At 45.6% G+C, this 17,589-nt stretch overlaps 5 protein-coding genes across 5 annotated transcripts; 3 read left to right on the plus strand and 2 right to left on the minus strand.

Moving 5' to 3' along the window:
* Window positions 1–5,704: 5,704 nt before the first annotated feature.
* Window positions 5,705–6,229, minus strand: PHALS_03317 (Pleckstrin homology-like domain; the record flags this gene model as incomplete). Its single annotated transcript, XM_024721883.1, has 1 exon — window positions 5,705–6,229. One exon carries the CDS (start codon window positions 6,227–6,229, stop codon window positions 5,705–5,707), a length of 525 nt encoding a protein of 174 aa, XP_024573015.1.
* Window positions 6,230–6,579: 350 nt separating this feature from the next.
* PHALS_03318 (Uncharacterized conserved protein) lies at window positions 6,580–7,314 on the plus strand (the record flags this gene model as incomplete). Its single annotated transcript, XM_024721884.1, has 3 exons — window positions 6,580–6,993; window positions 7,055–7,167; window positions 7,230–7,314. 3 exons carry the CDS (start codon window positions 6,580–6,582, stop codon window positions 7,312–7,314), a joined length of 612 nt encoding a protein of 203 aa, XP_024573016.1.
* Window positions 7,315–7,474: 160 nt separating this feature from the next.
* On the minus strand, window positions 7,475–8,944 carry PHALS_03319 (uncharacterized protein; the record flags this gene model as incomplete). The annotated part of the gene is made up of 5 exons (XM_024721885.1): window positions 7,475–7,610; window positions 7,689–7,713; window positions 8,399–8,422; window positions 8,485–8,632; window positions 8,696–8,944. The coding sequence occupies 5 exons, from the start codon at window positions 8,942–8,944 to the stop codon at window positions 7,475–7,477; spliced, it is 582 nt and encodes a 193-aa protein (XP_024573017.1).
* Window positions 8,945–12,596: 3,652 nt separating this feature from the next.
* Window positions 12,597–13,902, plus strand: PHALS_03320 (3\-5\ exonuclease family protein; the record flags this gene model as incomplete). The annotated part of the gene is made up of 2 exons (XM_024721886.1): window positions 12,597–12,755; window positions 12,820–13,902. 2 exons carry the CDS (start codon window positions 12,597–12,599, stop codon window positions 13,900–13,902), a joined length of 1,242 nt encoding a protein of 413 aa, XP_024573018.1.
* Window positions 13,903–14,213: 311 nt separating this feature from the next.
* On the plus strand, window positions 14,214–17,567 carry PHALS_03321 (coppertransporting atpase; the record flags this gene model as incomplete). The annotated part of the gene is made up of 1 exon (XM_024721887.1): window positions 14,214–17,567. One exon carries the CDS (start codon window positions 14,214–14,216, stop codon window positions 17,565–17,567), a length of 3,354 nt encoding a protein of 1,117 aa, XP_024573019.1.
* Between the last annotated feature and the right edge of the window lie 22 nt (window positions 17,568–17,589).

Below are 17,589 nucleotides of genomic sequence, written 5' to 3' on the forward strand. Positions count from 1 at the left end.
CAAAGCGTGAGGTTCTCTTTATCCTCACCCTTGAAGGTCATAACGCTCACCATGAGCGGCCTATGTCGGGAGGAGTCATCCATCTTCAACGGACGCAGTTGACGCCGACATCTTCTCTAGGTGATCTAGCATAGCATTTTCATAGCTCGAAAACGCCTCAAGGCGCGCGCTTATCACTTCGGATCCGTGCGAAGCTATGTGTTGCACGCCCTCAGGGCCATGCAGAGACATCAGTTTTAAGCCCGTCATACATACCCGGAGTAAATTGGAGAATTGCTCCATCTTCACAGAGGATCAGTCGTAACGACTCTGGCGTAGATTGACTACGAAAGCTACCAAGTGCAGCGGGGCTATCGTAGCTCTTTGCTTAGAGGAAGCTTACTTAGGTCACCGACCTTACGTTCTATACTAGAACCAGTACGAGTGTAGCAGATCGCAATTCGCTACGTCAAAAGTACGCAAAACCTTACCAAGGCAAATGTCCTCTTCCGTTTAAAACTAAAACTGTATTTTCTTTTTTCATTTGCGGCAGAATCGCCTAAACCCAGAACCTTAGGCTCTCCCGATCAAATAGTAAAACCTAATTAATATGCATAACCACTGGCAGTCCCGCCACGTAGTGGCTTCTTGTTACGGTGTAGCCACACCACTGTGTGATTACACTGACTTGTGAAATCCACAAATTTTTACGGTCCCACCATCTTTTGTGACCCACCCTTTCATACCAGAGTAAGTGTAACCCCGTTACACCAACGCCGACTTCTTCGTTGGATATATCGAACACTACCCGCGGTAATTGTCATCGGATCAACAGGGAGGGATATTTGCTCCTAACACACTCGCAGTAGGAGTGTGTGGTGAAGCTGCGAGTTTTAGCCGGAGATCACGCGGTCTTGGATATGCTCCAATTGGGTCAAGAAGCGATAGCTCAACGCTTAGCAAATTTTGCTGCGTATGAGCAAGAATTATTGGAAATTCTGTGATAGAATATTCGGACGCCGGTTCCATCACCTCCTCCACAAGTGGTGATGATACCGTCGGTACAGACGGAACGTCCCTTGAAAATCAAGGTGAAGAGCTTTCATGGGAACAAACATGGAAATCTTGCGTTCTGGCAGCGAGAAATGGATATCGCTATAAGGCACTCACATATGGTCCTCCTAATGCAGAGGTCTTCCGCCAGAGCCCGACGATTTTGGAAGCTGCAATAACGATTGAATTGTGTGAGGGCTACTGTGAGCATCGTGTATGCGGTCAATCGGTCACCCAGATGGAAGTAGTGACTGAGGCTACCAGATTTAAGGATCCAATGGACTTAAGAGGTGTACTGTCCGTAGTCAGCAAGTTTGCTGCTACGGATGATGGAAAATCGGTCACACCCGCCGTGATTATCCACGAGCGAGACAATCCATTTAATACGGCTCTCGCCGAAATGGTTTCGAGTCACGTGGTACAAAACCACGAGGCGTTTGGGATACGCCAGTACCCAGTAGACCGCCCTGCGACTACTGGGTACCGTAAGGATGTCGCTATCCATCGTATGTCCGGCTGTACACAGTATATATACCTGATTCGGTCGATGGATATCACCAAATCTTGTTGAGAGAGGAGGACGTCCATTTGACGGCTGTTAGTACACCGTCTGGTTTGTTATGGGAGTAGCTTGTGATGCCGCAGGGACTATCTAATGCCCCAGTATGCTCAATCAGTTGGTCCCACATCTGTTTCGACCACTGGAGGCTTCGCACAGACCTATTTGACAATATTTTTATCCATTTGAAAAACGTAGATGGCAGATCTATCAAAGAAGTGCGCTTGGAGCACCTCTGTATGGAGCTGGAAGGTTAAAAATCATTGCAAGCGAGTGTATTTCTGGTGCTAACGAAGTAACAGTCCTCAGTCGTTATGTTGGCGAGTACAGTGTTTGTGCAGACCCTGAGAGGGTCAAATCAATCGTAGAGTGTTCGACGCCAGAAATTAAAAGTATTTGAGAACATAAATTAATTTGTCCATTACCCGAATCGCATCTCGCGTCACTACGCGGAGATGGTACGCCCGCTATCAAACATGCTGATGAAGGACGTACCACGGGAATGGCCATCCACTTGCGATGTAGCATTCAATCAAATTAAGAATAGCTTAATGTAAGCACCATTGCTTGCTCTACCAGATGATACGAAGCCGTGTAGCGTAGTATGTGACGCTTCGGAGTGTGCAATCGGTTGTGCACTATTGCAAAAGGACGAAGAAGTATACGATCGTGTCTTGTTGTTGTAACAGTGACAGCTAAGGCCAGCAGAGGAACTACTCTGTCCATGACAAAAAGCTTCAAGCAATGAACTATGCTCAGGTAAATTCATGTGTTCACCTCTTGGGTTCAACTCCGTTTGTCGTCTACATAGAAAATGCAAGTTTTCGTCATGCAGTTCAATCACCTCACTTGTCACAGCAAATGGCTCGCTGGTTGTCATTCTTCGCAATATATAATTTCGCGGTCGCGTACAAGCCACCGAAATTGAAAGTGCTGGTAGACGCATTGTCACGTCGTCCCGATTATGAGCTAGCTCTTATCGATTATACCGAAAGCGATGTATATGCCAAGGGTGGGTTGTGGATGAATAGTGTGGCCTGATCATCGAGCACTGTCATCGAGTGATATGGAATTTCATGACAAGCTCCCTGGTCGCTTGAAATCAAGGGTGTATCGTTATGCATGGAAGGATGGTCTCCTTTACATTGAAATTGCACGTGACGACGAGCCACGGATTGTGGTTCCCCACAACGAGGAAGTAGAAGATGGTGTACGAGGCGCGTGATACGTCGATGAACGGTCTCTTTGGCCATGAGAGAACTACCAATCTCTCAGTGTCCAATTTTTGGTGGCACCGCATGTACAAGTGGGTGGCACGATACGTGAAGACATGCGATGTCTGTCAGCGCGTGAAGAGCGCAAGGCACAAGCAAGTGTCATTACAGAGTCTTCCTGATCCTACTGACTGTCGGAAGTCAGACGACCTCGACTTCATTTTCAGCCTCCCCGAGAATGCTGACGGCCACAATGGGGTGCTCAAAATTGTTGACAGACCCACAAAGATGGTTCGTATTGCTCCGTGTGGCGATTCCATCGATGCCAGAGGTTCGACTAGATTGATCATTGATCATGTGTTGCGCAATCACGGGTTTCCAGACGCCATCGTGATGTTCGATTCACTCGTAGCTTCTGGAAAGAAATGTTCGAATTCTTGGCACCGCTCGTACATGACCACAGCGGTCTACTCGAAGACCGATGGACAAACAGAACGAGCCAACTGAGCGGTCGGTGGTGTGTTGAGAAGTTTTTGTGGAAAAAAATCTCACCGAATGAAGTTCGTTATTTTAAAATCTCACGGAATGAATTTCGTTATCATCATTGGTTGAGTTTGCTATGAACAATCCAATTCATTCATCCACTAAATTTACGCCATTCTTATGAATGTTTGCGACACCCGCAAATATCGCTTTGTGCGATGGGTGGCATCTTTAATGTAAGTCGGGGGGGGGACTCGGCAAATCGTTGTCTCCTAAACTAACACACCAATGATGCGCATATGAAACGTAAGTATAAGAATGCCCTGGACTTATTCTTCATGAGTCGTGTGATCCCAAGGGTGTAAGACGCAATGGCGAATGCGCAAGATCTGCAAAAAGGAAACGCAGATTGACGAAGTCGTCAAGGCAAAACAAAATTATTGTGGAGGATTGTGTGTTACTTCGTACTAAGGATCTATTAGACGACGCGGTCCCAAGCTAAAAAGGCTAGAAGCTTTTACCTCGCCTCATCGGTCCCTTCCGATAACTGTCATACCACGAGAATGCGTTTACTACTGATCTGCCAAGCTGGTAAAGGACCCATCTTACGATTTACATAGGGCTCCGCAATATCTAACCATTGCGACGACGCGTTTTTTATCCTGTATGTAGCGCAGTCTTGTCCGAAGGTGGCTTAGAGCCACGGCTTCGGCACGAGGGTTGAAGGTTAAACCCATTAGCGTCGTCGCCTCAGCATCGCCCTCGGAGGAACGAGAATAATCTTAAAGCCCGAAAGAGAGCGAGATTGCTTGGTAGGAGGCCCTCAATCGTCGGCAAAAGCAGCCAGAACAGCTTGCAGAGCCTACCCAATTTGTGGACCCGATCCTAGATTCGTCCCCAGGTGAGTTCCCATGACGCCATACAAAGTCACACACTTCTCGAAGGACCTGTCGGTTATCCTTTACACGTTGTCGTGTCGACGACACTTGATCGGTCACCTCGATCAGCCGCTGATTCATCAGCGAGAGAAGCTCCTCCACCTTCGTCGAATGCAGTGCAGAAGTGGACAAAGGCTTTGGAACAGCCAGAAGGGACGATCGTTCCGGCCACACACCCTTCTTCTAGCTCGACAAGAAATGCAGACGAGCACATCAAGAACATGGTAGCTGAGAGAAACGTCCGCGGTCGGAAGGAACTCCTGGTGAAACGGCAGGGGTACCCAGCGAGCAAGGATACGTGGGAGCTCTGTACGCGTATCTGTCACGACTGTCCCAGTATCGTTCGCGCGTTTGATGCGGGTACGAAGACGGACTTCGTTTAGGGAGACTTCCTTTCTTTTGTTCCCCTGTCCTCTCGTCGTTAAGTCGACTTAAAACTGATCGCACTTCTACGGCCCGCTGGAAGCAAGCAACACGCGGTAGAGCGTCTCAAGATCTAAGCCTTCCTCAAAACCTGGGTGTACACGGACGGGCAATTACCGTTTTAGTGAAGGAGTAGCTGGTTTTGAGTCGGAAAGGACCATCATGAGGTACAGTAGAACATAGGTATGTCTCCGTAGTCAATTATGCGTACGCTACGACTGACATTTTCTCAAACGCTCTTGCCTGGAATCCCGACCGTTAGTACCCAGCCAAAGGCGAAAGAGGCACGCTTTAGACAAACTTTCATCTGCACGGCACAATTGAAATTTAGCTTTTACGATTTTGGCGTTTTTTAATAAATTTTGAGGCCTAGGCTAGTTTATCGTACTTCACTTTGGGACTTTCCCATCTCTACAATATGGTGGCATGGACATTATATTATGGCTTGGGTGTGAGCACGAATAAAAAGGCTCACAATTATTAACGTACTCCATACACGAGCGTAGCACCGAATTCGCTTCTTTGACTGCTGCTGTCCGGCTAGAGAAGTTTTCGATACAGCGGCTTGTCAGCAAGCTTAGATTTTGAACAGAGTAGCAAGTTAGGACCTTATGTATATGCACCGCACTAATTGTTTAAGGATCCAGTACATAAAATTGGCTTCATAATTCTTCGTTAAAACGTCGCACTCATAGCTAAAAGCGAACGATGCGGTGGCAAATGTGAGGCTGCATTTCACATCAATATTATTTCAAATTTGTTTGATTTGCAGTGTCCACAGGCATCGTTCATAAACGAAGGCTAAATTTGTAATGTCACCGAAGATGCTTGCATAGTCCGCTGACTTTGCAGTTTTTTTATCTGACTGTCGCGGAGCTAACCTCAATTTCGAAGATGATAAAAGGCTCACAACATTGTGGACCTCGCTTCGATGTGGGCCATGTCCATGACATTTGACGGAAACATCAAATCGCTAAAACTAAAAAGTACAATTATGACGCTGCTCGTACAATGCATAACAATTTGCGTAAACTGGAATTTATTAAGTACAGCATTTAGAAGATGTGCATCTTTATAATGGACGAACTGCGGGGCTCACTGTAATGGGTACTACAGACTGTCGTTTTTTCATTTGTCGTGCCACTCCTACTGATAATCTTTTGAAGGTTGCGATACTCGTCCTTAGAACTGCAAATTATTTGACCGTCCTCCCAGCTGTAGCGATTCCAATTAAGGATGGAGATGGCCCACTGGTCCGCGACTTCCCGCGTTGATCCGGCAAAAGTTATCGTCCTTATTTTGCCGTCATTCATGGGTTGCCTATTATTACGTCGACGATTGGGCAAGTTTCGGGATTGAGCGTCAACACGAAATTGGTGTGGCACCTGACCAAGTTCATCAACTGGGGGAAGTAGGAACACGTCAACCTTGGATCCTGACAAAGCAATAGCTCCAAGCAGCTCGCCACCCATACGCGAAAAATACTGTAAAATACCCTCATCGAGAATGCAGTAAACCGTACGAGCTTCGTCACCGTCAATCTTAAGCAGATATCCTTCGACGTTGCCTCCGTAGCTCATGATCAGTATATCGTGAATGGGCAGGATGTCAAAGACTGGCAATTCGTAAATTGAGGATGCTCATCATGAGGGCATGTAAGGGCAAAGCGGACAGGAGCATGACCAGACGCAATGGATGGGTGTCGTCCATGTGTTTCGAGGACGACAGCAGGTCCAAAGGTCAGACGATTGATGTAGTGCGACACAACACACGAAATCCAAAATAGGCTTCAACACGTGGCTTGCTGAATGTGTAGTGACGCACGAAGTGAAGGCTTATACGCATAATGGCAGATCTCGCACTTAGATAATGAAACCTTTTACATTTCAAACTAACAATATTGTTCTATAGTTAAAGCCTAAATCGAACAATGACAACGACGCAACGCGTGCGAGCTGCTGATCAAGGGCCACTAGACTGGCTGGTACCATTCATTCCTCCCGCTTTCCGCGTGAATCGAGACACGCGTGCTGACATTCGACGGAAAGCGGCGCAATTGACGTCACGGGAGACACTGAAGAGCTTTGTACTTGCTTTACGTCCCCATTGGCGCTTTCTAACGCTTAGCTCGTTTGCGGTTGTCATTTGGATCAAGGGGCTAGTGTACATCCACAAACACGAGCCTGAATTTGCAGTCGCTTACATCATCGTTTCAGGCTTCTTTTTGCTTGCCTATCACTTGTTCATAGGAGGAGAAGTGCGCACGGATGACATCAGCGCATACTCGGTATTTAATCGCGGCGCTCAAAGGATGATGGGATCCTTGTCGGCAGAACAATTTGAGGTTTGGTGAATTCGATGCCAACCTACAAGAAATTGCGATCACTCACTTTAAATGTGCGCAGAATGAACTTCGCCACCGACAATTACCGCACGAAGATGCTTCGACTTCAAATCGACGTAGTGAAGCAGCGCAGAAGCATGATTATTGCGATGAGGCGAACAACGATGACGATCAGTACGTTGTGCTGCATATTGAATCTATGTATAAAAGACACTGACAATATCAAATGTGCACAGGGAGTTAATGGTGGCCCTAGCGCATTCGCTTCAAGAGATGAAGCGAGAGGCACGCCGAGCTCGACGTACTAGTCGCAAAAAGTAGTTGTTAACTCTACATTAAACGCAGGTCATGTATTAAGCAAAGTAGACCGATAACTCCTGCTTGACATGTTTCATCGGTATGCCATCAAGCACACCAAAGCCGTAAGGCACTTGCAAGTGTTATGGATTCCGTCACCAAAAGATGCAGTTGCGTATCTAGGTCATGGAATGTCTTGCTCAAAGTTATGGCCAAAATCGACAAATGCAAGTATCTCCATTAGCGCTGCAATATTCTGCGCAACAGTTTTGATCTCTATCGTTCTCACTGGCACAGCACTCGCCTTAAACTGCTTATTTCTTTAAAGGTATAGCAAAAATACAGCAAAGCTCAAATTGCACCAGCAAAGAAGATAATCTTGCAGCGAATTGACCTACGCAAATGAGAAGCCAGAATCCAAGTCTCGAATATAAACACAATTATGTGTTATGGAGTCGAAACCACTTTTGTACCAGTGGCTTTTATGTAGGCTAAATTTGTAGCACCTGGTTCTCGAATCACAAACGTTCGCAACCTTCACATAGTCACGAAATACTTATTGTGCTGCTTGGAAAGTAAATCGGTCAGCGAATTACCAGCAAATTCAGCGGTATATAGATGGCCATCCTACTTGAGCATACAGAGCGCGGGCTTTCTCCACGCAAACTATACCTTCGAATGCCAAGGATTTCTTGCATCAGAATCACGCACCCGTTCGACAAAATAATCAAGTTAGGCTAAATGTCAAGCTGAAAGGCTCATTTAGTCCGACGCTATCTTATGCAGTTTGCACTTCAACATCAAAGAGAACTTTGACAGTTTAGCTTTGATAATTCGTGATTTGGACTTGCTGACCCAATTAAAAGGAAAATCGACTTTTTTGGTAGCAATATAGATATACTCGTCACCAATTCGATTTCTTCGGTTCAATGGCAAGGTGAGCTTGGGTAATTGTATTAATTCTGGTAGCACCTTCATTACCAAACATGAGCACTTTGGTAGTCTCACTACAATTGGTCAGGTCGAGAGCAACAAATAATATCTCGCAGTCGGGCAATCTCAAAATCGCTTGCATTGGGTAAAACTTAAGATTCAGCATTTTTTTTACCATTGGAAAGGTCCATTTGTGCAGCTATAGAAACCAGAGAACAGCGTAATAAGCAGCATTAGCTCACTTTTAACCAATATTCCCACCTGTGATGATGCCGAAGGCGATCCAAATTAGAGGCTGAAATAGTGGCAGCTCCACAATAGAATTGTAGCTATTTTCGTTGTTCCATACGATTAGCAATGACACAATTATCACCAGCACAGTAAGCATCAGACCAAACATGACCAAGATCTAAAACAAATAACTCGTCAAGTGTATGAAAATTTGCAGCAATATCTGATACGGTGGTCTCACCACACGTCGTTCCTGGTTCACCATCTCCAGATCACTTTGCTGTGTGTCGAGTATTTCTGCTAACTCGTCTTCTGATATCAACTCGTCGTCCATGTCTTCGCAATCTTGCGTGTCCACAGCTGAATGTATCTCATTGTCTCTATGATCACGTACTCTTCTTGTAGCGTATTTGAAGATGAATATTGCTGCAGTCGTTGTTCCTGCCACCGCAGCTAATGGCCACAACAAATCGCGGATGTTGATCGGCATTCCGGATAATAGAAGTACTTCAAAAAATATACTGACAGGTTGTATATGATTGGTCATATTTTTGCCGCTTTCTGATGTCTGTTTCAGCGCAGGAGAGAATGTATGTTTAATCAATCATAGTACAGCCTTCCTTAAGCTCAAAATTCTTTTACACATCGACACTTTTTTGCTATAGGACCGATTATCATTGATGCGATCGTTTGCAAAGTACTCTCAGTGTTCCTTGTTCAAAAGATTACGCACTTCTAACCTGGTAGGAAGGATGTGGGTCACACAAGATGGTGTTTTCACACAAGGCATTGATACATAAAGTAGTTCGACTACACAATGGTGTGGCTACACCTAACCGAGAAGTCAGTACGTGGCTGGAACAGCCAGTAGTTAAACATTTATTAAGGTTTTTCTTCTAGTTCGGAAAACCTATAGATTTGGATATGGGCGGCTGTGCCGCAAATAAAAATGAGAAATTACAATTTACATTTTTATCGGAAGAGGTAATTTGCCTTGGGTCAAGGCTGTAGTTATAAGTGGATTGCGATCCGCTGCACTCGTACTGGTTCTAAGTATAGAACAAAGGTCGCCGACCTTAAGTACGCTTCCTCTTAGCGAAAGAGCTACGGCAGCCCCGCTGCACTAAAGATGCCAAATACGGATACGATCTTCAAGCGTCTCTCGACATGGAGATTGGAAAGGCTTTGTTGAACCTCCAAGTGAAGTCTAAAACTCTGAAATGGTAGATCGCTGTCAATTTCCGCACATAATTCGAGATATGATCTCATTCATGGCAGGGCGTGGCTCGTAAGCAACTCGACTGAAGTTGCCACGCCCTTGGAAGAGTCTAAACCCTCTTTGCCAGTAAAAAGTGCTTGCACGAAGCTGTGATAGATATACGGGATTTTCTAGATAGTTACAATAACATTGCTGTGAGCGGCTGGAAGTCAGAGCGGTAGTCGGTTAAGATATCATAACGAGACAAAACAGTGTGATTGTCTATCGCGGTCTTCGAAGTGTATATCTTTGAGCCGAGAAAGGACGACTGTATGTCGTGGTCTATATAGTGTATCTCTGACAGATTGTTGAAGTACAGTCAATAGCTATTGTTGCCTGGCCAGAACCGGCGGACAGTGGATGGACGGGGTGTCCCAATTTCTCGCGTCAGAGATGGCAAAGCTAATGTGTGAGTGTCAATCTTGTGTATGTGGACTGGGCTTTGAAGATAGGAAGAATGGCTCATTTTCGTCAAAATGTGATTTTTCCGCTGGCTCAGCGCCACCGTGTGACGGTCCACCTGCGTCGCAGCAAATCCCCACGGATTAGATGCGAGAATGGCCACCCATTCCTGAATGGAGTCATGGTGGTATTTCTTGAAGTTGTGAAACCCCTCCCACCCCCTTAAGCTAAAGCTTTTTTTAAAGCTGACAAAATCATCCTTTGGAGACATAATCGTTAAATTGCAAGACGGTGAGGTCACCACTAAAGTACGATTGTTTCCATAAGAGGGGCCAATCTCGTTATCCGTAATGAAATGATCTGTCATTGAGAAAAGTCACAGAACACTGAGAATAGCTACTTCCACGAGCCCTACGGATTCTTCTAGCCTTGATATAATGAATTGGCGACGAGAGATCCACCACCCATTACCTCAAACGGGGAAGCGTGGTGAAATGTCTTGGTCCCACAAATCAAATTTTGCGTCACACGGCAATGGTCCTCATAAATGGATCATAGTGATACTACCGACGCTTACCGTTTAAGTGACACGAAGCGGCTAGAATGAGAGTAAACTTCCATACTCGCTGCAGACTTTTTGTGTCAGAAGACTCTACGCAAATCGCGAATTATACATGCGCAGAATTAGTGAAATAATATGGTGGAAACGTCGAGTTTTTTCAAGAGACATTTGAAAATCAGCATTGTCTGTTGCCCTTTGTTCAGCGCCCTGGACATCGTTGGAGTTTGCCTCAACTTTCGATGAATAAAACTTAACGCGATAGCGGATGTTTTTGACGTGGCTGGTTATGTCTGGTGATGCAGCTGTTCATGCCACATCGTGGCTATGGACAAACCTAGTTTAATGGTATACCCGCCTGAAGTACGGAAATTCGGATGTGGACATTAAACACATTCGAGTGGCGCTCGACTGAACGCGCTAATATAACTTACTTGCCAATATAGAAAGTGTGTCACTGTCGCTAACGAAATCCCCTTTCTGGATTGCTTCTTCGGGATACAGGACTTGCGGAGTCAATCCCTCGAAAGTACAGGCCACTGTAGTTGGTTAGTACTTGCGGAAGTGTTTGGGTGTAACGGGGTCACACGTACCCTGGTAACAGGGGGGGGGTGTCACACGAGATGTGCATGCGGTGACTGCACCTAAACAAAAATACGGTGTGTGGCTAGGTAGCCAGTAGTTATGCATGTATTTAGATTTTACTATATATATTTAGTAAAATCCATACATTTAAAATCAGGCGGTTTAGTCGCAGATGAAAATAAATAAAAATCAGTTTTGAATTTGAACCAAAGAGTCTATCAGCCTTAGTTAAGGTACTAACTACTCTGGGAGGTAGCGGATTGCGATCCGCTACACTCGTATTAGTTCTTGTAAAGAACGAAAGATCGGTTACCGAAATTACGCTTCCTCAAGCGCTAAGATACGGCAGCCCCGCTGCATTGGGTCTGATCAATCACTTGCACTCGTACCGTGTCCACTATGCCGATATGCCACGATCCCTCCCTAATTTTCCTTCAAAGATGTTTCATGGTGTTATCATGCAACGGATGGGGCGGTCTTTAAGGCTCTGAAAGATATACATGTGCCCAGATTCTGGCTTTTCAAATCTTAACAAATAAATATCTGGTTGCTTGAGGGTGGAGCGTACGAACCCATCGTGGAATGGGTCTGTACTGTTCTGTTGTGATCATACACCTAACACTCACACAACAGTGCAAAGTACAAATTTGTACTTTGCACTGTTGTGTGAGTGTTTCTGTACGATTGTACAAAACCACATTACACGTTGTGAGTATCAAAGTATCATTACTTATGAAGATAACGGGACTCTCTAAAAAAGAGGTTATCAGTAATCGTGGGCTGTTAGCCTCACATCAAGTATCATCGACAGTCTTACCATTTGATATAGCATAAGTCGTATATTTAGTATCATTATTACAACTCATATTTGATGTTCTCGGTCCCGATGCTGAGTGAAATGTACGAACTCGACCTCTGTACGTTTGCGAACGAGTATTTTTTGAGCTGAAGCTTTTTTGCTCGGCGCACAAATCCTAATTCATATCCTCTGTGCATTCATTGTTTAACGCAGGCAAAGCGTTCTCTTTGCCAAGCCTAAAATGGTAATTTGAACCTCATGTAATTTATCAATGCTTGTGCCACCAGAACTCAATATGTTGGTTAGTTCTGAGTGGTAATAAAATAGAGCCAGACAGCCAAGAGCTAGAAACACTACTGTTGAGTCAACCCGGAAAAATTACAAGTAGTACTGGGAGAAAATAAGGCTTGAGTTGGATCAAGGTATCATTTGTTGTTTTGTCTCTAGGTTTTATTAATCTTTTTGATCTTGTTTACACAATAATGACAAAGCAAAGCTGCCAATGATTGGCGCAGCAACCTTGGCATTTCTCATTTAGCATGATTTCGACAAAGGTGCGATTGACAGAACTCATTAATCAATCTCCTCAATACAGGATTGACCAGTCACGCGTACCTATATACTTCGTTGCCAACAAAAAAGGTTGGAGCTATTGTGCCACTCGCTTACTCAAGGCGCAAATATTAGGTCTCGACACGGTGCGTCATTCGTTGGGTGCGCACTGTGAGCCATCAATTGACTAAGTGGTCGCCTTTGTAATAGGAAACACGCCCAATCAGGAGCAAAAACCAGCGCCGCAATCCATGTGCATTATTGCAGATCGCAGTGCGTGATGCCAGCGAAAAGGAGGAGGTTTTCATCCTTGACCTGTTGCACCTGTCCGTCAGCACTTACAATACCACTCTCACTAGTGTTTTTCTTTCAAAAAAAATTGTTAAATTGGGTCAAAGTTTTTTTCAAGACCTGCAAGAGCTGGCCCAGTCATATCCATCTGCAACCTGTTTCACAGTTTGCAAGAGCGTCGTGGAGGTAAATGACTTGTCCATTTCTCTGGCTGGGGCGCACAATCCGCTGAGTTTACAAAAGTTGGTTTTCGTCTACTTAAATCGGAAGCTCGCCAAAAAGCAGCAAATGTCCAATTGGGCGAGAAGACCACTCACACAGAGTCAGCTGCATTATGCCGCAGCAGATGCACTAGTATTAATTCATTTGCATGACGAGCTGTTGCTGCGCATTCGAAAGCAAAGGGCAGCCAAAAGGTTCCGATTAAGAGACGTGGCAAACATATTGGATGTGAACCTTCCACGGACTTTAAAGTGCTCCTTGTGCTTCGATGGTTTTAAGACAGCGGATGAACTGAAAAGGCATCGCCAGCTTTGTATTTTGGACATACGCACGCTTCTGATTTGTAAAGTATGCGGTATTACGAAGCTATGGACTCAAGAAGCCATGGCGGATCACTTGAAACGATGTGGTGAAGATGCTAGCGTTGACAGTACAGTTATGCAGTCAAATCCACACCACTTACTCTCCGTGGACAGCTTGAAGGACCTCCAGCCTCAAAATTGCCGTTTCAATTCAGCAAAGTCAGTTCAGTCAAAAAAGTGTTTTGAGTACGCTAAAAAGAACGTCGAACCAAATAAATCAGAGAAAATAGGAGCGAAGAAAAAAAGGAGTAAGCGAAAAGCACCAGCTACTGATGCTTCGTCATTAAAGATTGAGACGACACATGGAACGCTAGAGAACAAGAAGCGCAAGTTAAGTATGGAGTCATCACTGTTGGCTTCCGACTCCATGTGGTTGCAGATATCGAGTGATTGCAACTCGTTCATTACTGCGGCGTAGGTGTCGAAATAGACTATTCAGGTATACATTTATTCTTACAATTGTCGAACATTCTGTTTATTCTATCCAATTATTAGTAATTGAGTGAGTAAAGGAGTTGTGCATCGTAAAGTACTGACTCCATGTTTTTTATCGCTAAGAATATATCAACATTTCAGCGTATGCAATTTTAATCACAGTATAGGGTTCATAAAAACTGCCCACCTGGTGCATCCACGAACACAGATGCGTCATCTTAACTTCAGGCATTGCCATCGTAAGGTGCTTGACCATTTCCCAATTGTCGTCTGCTTGAATACTCAAGAAAAGCCATGGTGACGGTTTGGGATTCCGAAGCCGAAACGGTGGTAGTCGAACTCGCCGTGGAAGGCATGATGTGTATGAAAAATTGTGGTAAAACAGTTCAAAGTGCTTTGTGTAGCGTGGACGGAGTGGTCAATGCTGTTGTAAACTTTGAGCAGCGCAGCGTGCGAGTAGAGTGCGCATCAGGTGCAAGCGTGACGGAAAATGATTTGGTGGATGCCATCGAGGGCGTAGGCTTCGGTGCTGCAGTGAATATCTTAGAGTCCGAGAATGAGAAACAAAGATCATTGACAGTCGAGTTACTGATTGAAGGAATGATGTGTCAGAAAAATTGCGGATCGACCGTTGAGAATGCGCTGCAGAGTGTGAAAGGCGTGGCCAACGCCGTCGTGAGTTTTGAGCAGCGCAAAGCCACTGTGACACTTAAACACTTCGGCAGCACGACATTTGATGAGCTAGTAGATATGGTAGAATGCGTGGGCTTTAAAGCAAGTGAGTATGACGCCGCAAAAGCTGCAGCCGTCAAGTTGCAGGCACAGAAGCAAAAACAATTGGAGACTGAAAATGTGACTATAGACGTACCGGATGCTACAAACCACCCTCGCGCTGTATTTTATGTGGAAGGAATGAGTTGCGCTGCGTGTGTGAAGGCTATTGAGGATTATGTGGGTAAGGTCGAAGGTGTTCTGCACTGTCGTGTGGGACTAATTAGCCAGAAAGCTGAGATCGCGTTTGACCGTGACCTGATCAAGAATGAGCAGATTGCACTTCAAAAGCTTATTCAGAATGCTGGTTACAAGGCGACATTCTCACACGTGATTGAACCTGGAGACGACGATTCTCTGAAGCTCAAGTTTATTGTCACGGGTATGATTGATTCCGGCTGTGTAAATAAGATTGAAGAGGCCGTGGGCATGTTGCCTGGTGTGACGAAGGTGCTGGTCGATTTGAAATCTAATAAGACACACGTGCACTTGCAGCAGCTATCTAAGACTGGGCCGAGAGACGTACTAGAATTCATCAATGGCTTAGGCTATTCTGCTGAAGTGGCAGTAGAGAGGACAGATCCAATTGCGCGATGCAAGTCGGAGATTAGTAACTGGCGTAATCTGCTTACCACAGCCATGATTTTCTCTCTTCCTGCAATGCTCATTCACATGGTGTTCATGTATATTCCTCCAGTGGAGATGATTTTGATGACTCCCGTCGTAAACGCAGTAACAGTGAAGCTTTTGCTGCTCTTTTTTCTCGCAACACCTGTGCAATTTGGCGTTGGTTGGCGGTTCTACGTTGCCACGTGGGAAGGACTTCAGCATGGCTCGATGGGAATGGATTTCCTAGTCGTGGCCGGCACAAGTATGTCGTATACGTACAGTTTTGTATCTTTGATTGGTTCAGCATTACACGAGAACTATAACGGACATCACTTTTTCGAGTCATCAGCAATGCTGCTTACATTTGTGACACTCGGCAAGTACATGGAGTCGATGGCAAAAGGCAAGACAGCGGATGCATTGTCGGAGTTAGCTAAACTGCAACCAAAGACAGCTCTGCTTGTTGTTGGCAACGGTGCACGTGATCGCGAGATTCCGATTGAACTAGTGCAACGTGGTGATTTATTACGTATTCGACCTGGGGCAAACATCCCGACCGACGGTGTGGTCAAATCCGGCTCTAGCTCAACGGACGAATCGATGTTGACGGGCGAGAGCATGCCAGTGGCTAAGAAAGAGGGCGATCATGTATTTGGTTCGACGGTAAACCAGCAGGGTACGTTGGTGATCAAATCGAGCTGCATGGGTGTTGAAAGCTCGGCTTTGTCTCAGATTTGTGCTTTAATTGAAGATGCCCAGCTCAACAAAGCTCCAATCCAAGCATATGCAGACTGGTTGGCATCAATTTTTGCCCCATGTGTTCTCGGGATGTCAGTGATGACATTTATCGTGTGGATTACTCTACTTTCTGTTGACCTTGTTCCGGCTGAATATAAAATGGAGCTAGGTGTCGACGTGTTGCCAGATCACTCGGACGATTTGTACCTCGCAGTGCTCTTTGCCATTTCGGTCGTAGTGATCGCGTGCCCGTGTGCTTTGGGCCTGGCTACACCTACTGCTGTCATGGTCGGCTGTGGGGTCGGTGCAAAACATGGTGTCTTGATCAAAGGTGGCCGTGCTCTCGAAACAGCTCGTTACATTGACACTGTAATATTTGACAAAACGGGAACTTTGACTCTGGGACACCCTACTGTCCGGGATGTTGTGGTAGCCGATCGGACGTACACCCCTCGTGAGCTGTTATATTACGGTGCTTCTTTGGAGTGTGTGAGTGAGCATGTTCTTGGAAAGGCTATTGTTGTGACAGCAACGGAATATGAGATGCTTGAACTTCACGATCCCACAGAAGTACGCATTGTTCCTGGTCGTGGTGTTGAAGGTGTCGTGGCAGCTAGTCCTGCGACGTCCCGAACGAACTCTGTGAAGGTGCTGGTGGGCAACTTAGAGTACTGTGAGGAGAAAGGCATTGAAATTAGCGAGAAGATGCGTGTCCACATGCATAATTTGGAGCTTGAGGGTAAGACCGTCGTGGTGGTGTGTGTAGAAGACAAGTTGGTAGGTGTAATCACCTTGGCTGACGCTCCTCGACCAGAAGCCGCAGCTGTTGTGAAGCACTTAAAATCGATGGGATTAGATGTTTGGTTGATCACCGGCGACAATCTACGTACAGCCAATGCCATTGCACGTCAAATAGGTATCAACCACGTAAAGGCGGTGGCTTTGCCTGGTGAGAAGGCGTCTCAAATCAAAGCTCTTCAATCGCAGACAAATCCGATAACCATGAAGCCGCGTGTGATATGTATGGTGGGCGATGGCATCAATGACGCACCGGCTCTAGCTCAGTCGGACATTGGTATGGCTATTGGTGCTGGTACACAAATAGCCAAGGCAGAGGCTGACATGGTCTTGGTTAAGAGTGCGTTGACGGATGTTGTTGTGGCCCTGGACCTAGCTCGCGTTGTGTTTCATCGGATCCAAATTAACTTTTTCTTTTCAATCATTTACAACGTCGTTGGCATCCCACTCGCAGCTGGCATGTTTTTTCCGCTCATCCACCGAATGATGCCTCCGGCATGTGCTGGTCTTGCGATGGCTTTCTCATCGGTGTCAGTGGTCATGTCGTCGCTTATGCTAAAGAAATATAAAGGACCACAAATTTTTCAGACGAAAGCGATTAAGATGCATGATGAAGAATCGCAAAATGTAGACTTCAAGAACTTAATGCGAAGAAACCTTAGCAATATACGCTACGCGCCGTTGACAAATGTGGATGAGCAGCTCGCACAATTTAACGTTCCGGGACAATAAGTGACCAGATCTTGAGACTCAT

Source organism: Plasmopara halstedii, assembly GCF_900000015.1.
Source record: "Plasmopara halstedii genome assembly, contig: Scaffold_218, whole genome shotgun sequence".
Classification (NCBI taxonomy): Eukaryota; Oomycota; class Peronosporomycetes; order Peronosporales; family Peronosporaceae; genus Plasmopara; species Plasmopara halstedii.